Source organism: Sander vitreus, chromosome 4 (genome assembly GCF_031162955.1).
Source record: "Sander vitreus isolate 19-12246 chromosome 4, sanVit1, whole genome shotgun sequence".
In the NCBI taxonomy this organism is placed as follows: Eukaryota; Metazoa; Chordata; class Actinopteri; order Perciformes; family Percidae; genus Sander; species Sander vitreus.
Window position 1 is genome coordinate 1 of NC_135858.1, and position 7,500 is coordinate 7,500.

Sequence of the window (7,500 nt, forward strand, 5' to 3'; positions counted from 1 at the left end):
TGACCGTTGGACAGTTCTATGAAGTCTTTGTTTATTTGCGCCCAAACAGAAGCTGGAACCAGATCATTTTTGGAATTGTTTATAGCTAAATTATTACTAAGATAGTTGTTGATTCATTTTCTGTCAACAAACTAATACATAACAAAAACTGAAGAACTATTTGACCAGTGGTTTATTTCGTTATCTTTTCCTTTAATGTGACCTTACTTATCAGAAGTGTCTGTGTCGTGTGCCTCCCTCCTGTCGGGCCGCTCCTCCCTGTGTTCAGAGGCCGAGGAGGAGCGATGGAGGCTGCGTCGGGAGTGTTTCCTCCTCGGCTGCTCCCTCTCTGGGAGGTCACGCTCCTCATGCTCTGCGGTCCCTCCCTCTGTGTTGCTCTCCACGTAGGGGTAGGCCACCAGGTTGATGTAGCCGTCAGAGTCGCTTTCAAAACAAACCATCACCACACCTGACAGGACGGTGCAAAATAACGACAGGAACTTTAGAAACAACACATTTATTACAATCCCAAGACTGACACACAGAAATATAATCCATCGTCTAAATGACTTCAAAAGGTCTTACATACCTCTGCAGTGTTTCCCCTATAACTGACCCTTCGCTAAGCCCCGCCCTCCTTAGTTACTGTTGCTACATCTGACAAGCTTTCGTGCCTGGTACGTCTATTACAGTATGTATGCACCGGTGTCAGACATTCACAAGGAGATAATTAGTCATTTTTGGCGAACAGGTGAAATATCTGAGAGAGCAAGACAAAAGGGACTGCAGGATGCATTCGAGGGATATATCCACGACATAATACCCAACCGATTACAGAATCATTTCATCAAAATAGAAGCTAAAGCCTATAGGTCCCAGTGCAAACAGCAGCCGCCTCATACGCTGACCATTCAAATTGAGGAACAGCTATGTTCATGCACAGCAGGGTAAGTGAAATTAACTCAAACAGCTTATCCATAAGTCTTGTGGAATAAACCCAAGACATTAGCCTGACCACTTTGCAATGATAACATTCTCCTGCTTATATTTTTAGCAATTAACAAAATGCTGAAATATATATTAAAGTATGTCAGTGAGCCTCTGTCTTGCCTTTAAAAGTCCCATGACATGCTGCTTTTTGGATGCTTTTATATAGACCTTAGTGGTCCCCTAATACTGTATCTGAAGTCTCTTTATATAGACCTTAGTGGTCCCCTAATACTGTATCTGAAGTCTCTTTATATAGACCTTAGTGGTCCCCTAATACTGTATCTGAAGTCTCTTTTATATAGGCCTTAGTGGTCCCCTAATACTGTATCTGAAGTCTCTTTTATATAGGCCTTAGTGGTCCCCTAATACTGTATCTGAAGTCTCTTTTATATAGACCTTAGTGGTCCCCTAATACTGTATCTGAAGTCTCTTTATATAGACCTTAGTGGTCCCCTAATACTGTATCTGAAGTCTCTTTTATATAGACCTTAGTGGTCCCCTAATACTGTATCACCAGGGGCTCTACACCTTAACAAAAGCATTGACAACATTGGTTGTTTAAAGGGTTTTAACAACTCACGTTAGCAGTTGGTGTTTACGCTATTCGCCATCTTCCCAGTCCAACATAGGCGATCTCTGAATGTGAATGAACGGACTCCACAGGAGGAAATGTCATCTTATATGAGGCTCCTTTTTCAACTACAAGGTCAATATTGTGTTTCACTAACGACAAAACAACGACTCATCCGTGCATTTACATGGAACTAAGCTTTAGGAGCTTTCCATCTTTACTCTCCTCCCTCGACTATTTCTGACTGGCGAGATGGACGGAGACCGGAAGAACAACAGCTAACGGGAGTTGTTAAAACCCTTTTTAGTAAACTCTGAACACAACCAATGTAGTCAGTGCTGTGGTTAAGGTGTAGAGTCCCTGGTGATACTTGGAGCAAAGTCTCATGTTGTGTCGAGCCTTCTTAGTGGTTTAAACATAGATATGTTGAGGCTAGCATCAAAGTGTCCCTAGCACTCCCATTCAAAAGGTACCACCTAGTGTCATCCAGTCTGTCCCCTGAGCTAGCTGTCTCAGGCTGTACCACCTAGTGTCATCCAGTCTGTCCCCTGAGCTAGCTGTCTCAGGCTGTACCACCTAGTGTCATCCAGTCTGTCCCCTGAGCTAGCTGTATCAGGCTGTACCACCTAGTGTCATCCAGTCTGTCCCCTGAGCTAGCTGTATCAGGCTGTACCACCTAGTGTCATCCAGTCTGTACCCTGAGCTAGCTGCAACAGCCTGAAGCGTATAAAGTAAGATGTAAACAGTAAACAGTAAGTAGGCTACCCCACATCATCTCCAGACTCCATCTGGAACTTGTAACCAAACTAAGACAATCAGCTAGTAGTGTGATATGGGAGACCAGCGCTGCTCTCAGATGTGAATGCACAGAGCAGGGGTGTTAAAAGAGCAGCTTCGGTTACACAGAGCAGTTGGCGAATTGTGGCGTTAGCTTCACACGCTAACAGCGGAGCTAGCAGCAAACAGCGAAGCTAATGGCAGAGCTAACAGCTAACGGCGGAGCTAACAGCTAACAGCGGAGCTACGAGCGAAGCAAATGGGCCTGGAAGCCATTTGTGGTCGAGGCGAGAAGGGATACAGCTACAGTACGTCCATGTTTGGTTGTATATGGAAGGGACTAGTTTTCTTCGTGTGGACTCACTGGACTGACTCGACATGTAGGCGGAGCTCGGGAGCTTCAGAGCTTCAGAGCTAAGGCGGGGCTACAGATTAGGTGTCCCTAAGAAACGCGTATGTAACAGTAGTTCCACATTACATTCATTCATTTGTACGCAAGTTTTATTTATTTTTATACCGTGTATTCTCCGTGTAAATTAATGTACCGAACCGAGACGCCCGTACCGCTTCGGTTCAATACGAATACATGTACCGTTCCACCCCTAATCCAAACTGAAGCTCAAATCTTTCCCTGAACAGCGCCGAGTGTGTGCTCTGTTCACAGGAAACTGGACTTCTTCACCCCCTCCACACCCACAACACCAGGAGAAATCTGATCTAATAATGTCAAACACTTTCTGGACAAAACAACCTTGACAGGTTCAGAAAGTCGTCCGTGGGCAGCTGTCTGTCTGTCTGTCTGTCTGTCTGTCTGTCTGTCTGCTCTTATTTAATCAGCAGGACAATGGTAGTGGGCAGGGCTAAATATAGACTCCTTATGGACCACTGTTGCCATGGCACTGGGGCCCAAAACACCAGCGAGGTGAACTGGTGGGAATACAGACAACTGCAGCTCACTGTAGTGGGTTTAAACCACCAGCTCTCATGTAAAGTACCTCTGTGTGCGAGAGGAAGGTGGGATGTATTCTAAGTTATAAAGTGCGTGTGGCCGGGTTGGCTCAGTGGGTAGAGCAGGCGCACGTAAACAGAGAGGCTTACGCCTCGATGCAGAGGTCCAGGGTTTGAATCCGACCTGTGATGATTTCCTGCATGTCTTCCCACCCCCCTCTCCCCTTTCTCACCTAGCTGTCCTGTCAAAATAAAGGCGGAAAAGCCCAAAAAATAATCTTTAAAAAACAAAATAATAATAATATTCCAGTAAGTTTAAGCATTTTAAAGTGGACATATTATGCTTTTCCGTATTTTCTGTCTTATCTACAACGTTATAATGCCAAATAATGAGGTACATTGATTTTAGACAAATGCCGTGAGCTAAAACGTTCAGATTTCCGGTTGTGTAGTATTTGGTTTAGAAGCCTTTAACGGTGATTTTCACGGTACAAAGTCCTGCTATATAGGTGAAACAAAACTGGAGCACAGCGGAGATTCCAGGAAACACGCTGGCCAATCAGAGCAGAGCTTTTTCGGGAGGAGGGCTTAAAGAGACAGGCGCTCCAGCAAAGCGTCTCATACAGGTGCAGCAGCCACAGGCAGTACGAGAGGTGTTGTTAGGAACATTAAAGCATGTAAACATGTTCTAGTACAAACACAAAATACAAGTATGAACCTGAAAATGCTAGTATAATAATAATAGTTCCCCTTTAATATAAATAAACATTTAGTTTTCTTCAGTCGCGGATGAACGGCCTAGAGAGAAACCTACTTTTGATTTCACTTGTTCGACTTCAGACGTCACTAGGTCTTCTTGGTTTAGTTGTTAGCGGAAGAGGAGAACGGCTAACAGCACTGTACATCTGGTAAGCCAGACTTCACCTGCTCCATCCACCATCAAAGGGACTCTTTGGGCCGTGTTCTAACGATCTGAGAGCACGGCGTGTTGCGCCTGGTGCAGGTGTGTTTAGGGCGTGTCCTAATCCACTTCTGCTAGTTTGACGGCGGAAAAAAAGGGTCCTAAAGGGTTGTCCTTAGTCTTCATTAAACGTACAATATGTAACTTTCTGCCACTAGGGGTCTCTCAACTAAAACAATGGATGGTAAACACAGACTTTTGATGACGTTGGGAAGTTGCGTGGAATTATGGGAGTTGTAGTTTTTTGTGTTAAACACCTTCGCTAGTTAGAATGCATCTATTCACGGACGAGTTTACCCATTTATGTTTATTCACGCTACGTTTAGTAACGTTTATTCATGTTATTCTAATAAAATAGCTGCAGTTTCCCCAACATATTTAGATTTTTATTGTTAGCTGACCAGTTAGCTAGTGAGCCAGCAAGCTAACATTAGCCAGCAGCTAAAACACAAAATATTTCACACATCTATGTCACCTTTTGGATGGTTTCAACACCGGGCGGACGGGGGTTTGTTGTGCTACTCAATGAGGCTGAGAGACGGGTGTGGGTGGGGATTGCCGGGGGATCTCCGCGACGGCGAGGACGTTCGATGCCTGTTGCGCAGCAGAACATCTCCCAGCTGCCCGGGATGATCGCCCCTTCACTTTTCTGTAATCGTAACGCTTTCGTTTTGGTGCTTGACCCACCTTTTGTCGGGTTGATTTAGTTTACCGTAAAGACAGCTAAAGCGTGAAGGGGGAGAAATTCGGCAGGGAGGAGATTTTTCGGCACAGACACTGGTATCGCTAATGGAGACGTAGCTAGCTAGCTAACGTTTGGATGGCCGCTGTTGTGACTCGGGTGCTGGGTCTGATATGGTCCGTTTCCGACGCTTCATTAAACTGCCGTTAGCGTCGTAAGCACCAGGCACTGGAGTTAAGTGCTGGCCGGGGGATTTAGTCCCGTCTGTGTTGTTTTTCAGACAACAGCAGTAACCATAGTGCTAGTTTGAGTCTGTTAGCTCATAGCTTTAGCGGCAGACTGTTGTACGTCCTGCTGTTGGATCCTCTACAGTGAAATACAGTCACACTACACCGTTTAGCTGTCAGCATTTTAGCCGTGTTTACTACTGTAGCTAATGGCAGGCTAACATTAGCTGCTGTGTAACGTGTTATTAGTGTTTACTGTAGCTAACGGTAGGCTAACATTAGCTGCTGTGTAACGTGTTATTAGTGTTTACTGTAGCTAACGGTAGGCTAACGTTAGCTGCTGTGTAACGTGTTATTAGTGTTTACTGTAGCTAACGGTAGGCTAACGTTAGCTGCTGTGTAACGTGTTATTAGTGTTTACTGTAGCTAACGGTAGGCTAACGTTAGCTGCTGTGTAGCGTGTTATTAGTGTTTACTGTAGCTAACAGTAGCTAACGTTACCTGCTGTGTAGCGTGTTATTAGTGTTTACTGTAGCTAACAGTAGCTAACGTTACCTGCTGTGTAACGGGTTATTAGTGCTTTACTAGCTAACGGTAGGCTAACGTTAGCTGCTGTGTAACGTGTTATTAGTGTTTACTGTAGCTAACGGTAGGCTAACGTTAGCTGCTGTGTAACGTGTTATTAGTGTTTACTGTAGCTAACGGTAGGCTAACGTTAGCTGCTCTGTATCATGTTATTAGTGTTTACTGTAGCTAACGGTAGGCTAACGTTAGCTGCTGTGTAACGTGTTATTAGTGTTTACTGTAGCTAACGGTAGCTAACGTTAGCTGTTGTGTAACGTGTTATTAGTGTTTACTGTAGCTAACGGTAGCTAACGTTAGCTGTTGTGTAACGTGTTATTAGGGTTTACTGTAGCTAACGGTAGCTAACGTTAGCTGCTCTGTAACGTGTTATTAGTGTTTACTGTAGCTAACGGTAGGCTAACGTTAGCTGCTGTGTAACGTGTTATTAGTGTTTACTGTAGCTAACGGTAGGCTAACGTTAGCTGCTGTGTAACCTGTTATTAGTGCTTTACTGTAGCTAACGGTAGCTAACGTTAGCTGCTGTGTAACGTGTTATTAGTGTTTACTGTAGCTAACGGTAGCCTAACGTTAGCTGCTGTGTAACGTGTTATTAGTGTTTACTGTAGCTAACGGTAGCCTAACGTTAGCTGCTGTGTAACGTGTTATTAGTGTTTACTAGCGTGACGTGCAGCGATGTTTCTGTTGCCTCTAACGTCTGTTTTGGAGCATCAGAGACATTTAAGTGGCACCGTAATCCGCGTTGCTATTTAGTCCAGTAGGTACCGGGCACCGGTGCCCTATTGACACCAGATTTTAACATGCGCCGTATCTTTTCACGGCAAACTCACGTTTGGAAAGCGGTCGCACATCAGCAGAAATGGCTCCTTCATAATATCCTTCAACAAAGGAGGAATGTAGCACCATGTGGACGTGAAAGCAGCTATAATCAGCCTATGTGACAATAACATTTGTTTTGGTTAAAATCAACAAATAATCGTGTTAATTAATCGTGATCAATATATTGATCAAAATAATCGTGATTATCATTTTGGCCATAATCGTGCAGCCCTACCCATGGGCCACAGATGGGCGCAGGTGCATTTGTTTTGTAAATGACGCGAGACTGGACGGGAAACTGACAACTGGCAGAGACACTTGGGTCGGGCTTTGTGCTGCGCTGGGCCGGGTGCAAGATAGGACCCTTCATCTCCCAATCTACTTCCTCTCCTCTCTCTTACATAGTTTGCTAAAATTATAAATAGGTACGTACATAAGGATAAGGTGTGTGTGTGTGTGTGTGCGCACGCTGGCAGTCAGAGTGTGTTTGGGCCTGTTACTACAGCAGAAGCACGTGGAAACAGCTACATTACAGTGATGAAAAACAGAGCAGCTACACCACTTTACTGCCAGTAAACATCCGTGATTCTGTCTCTCTCTTCTGTCTCTTCTGTTCTTTTCTGTTCTTTTCTGTCTCTTCTGTCTCTTCTGTCTCTTCTGTTCTTTTCTGTCTCTTCTGTCTCTTCTGTTCTTTTCTGTCTTTTCTGTCTCTTCTGTTCTTTTCTGTCTCTTTTGTCTCTTCTGTTCTTTTCTGTCTCTTCTGTCTCTTCTGTTCTTTTCTGTCTCTTCTGTTCTTTTCTGTCTCTTTTGTCTCTTCTGTCTCTTCTGTCTCTTCTGTTCTTTTCTGTCTCTTCTGTCTCTTCTGTTCTTTTCTGTCTCTTCTGTTCTTTTCTGTCTCTTCTGTCTTTTCTGTCTCTTCTGTTCTTTTCTGTTCTTTTTTGTCTCTTCTGTTCTTTTCTGTCTC

At 44.3% G+C, this 7,500-nt stretch overlaps 1 protein-coding gene across 2 annotated transcripts in view; it reads right to left on the minus strand.

Moving 5' to 3' along the window:
• Positions 1-182: 182 nt before the first annotated feature.
• The window catches only part of LOC144516377 (inositol hexakisphosphate kinase 1-like), a 48,341-nt gene continuing 41,023 nt past the window's right edge, over positions 183-7,500 (minus strand). For both annotated transcript variants that reach the window (XM_078247604.1, XM_078247605.1), the window contains exon 5: positions 183-448. In XM_078247604.1, the coding sequence (XP_078103730.1) occupies positions 204-448 (245 nt within the window). In that variant the 3' untranslated portion in view covers positions 183-203. The remainder of the gene's footprint in view (positions 449-7,500) is intronic.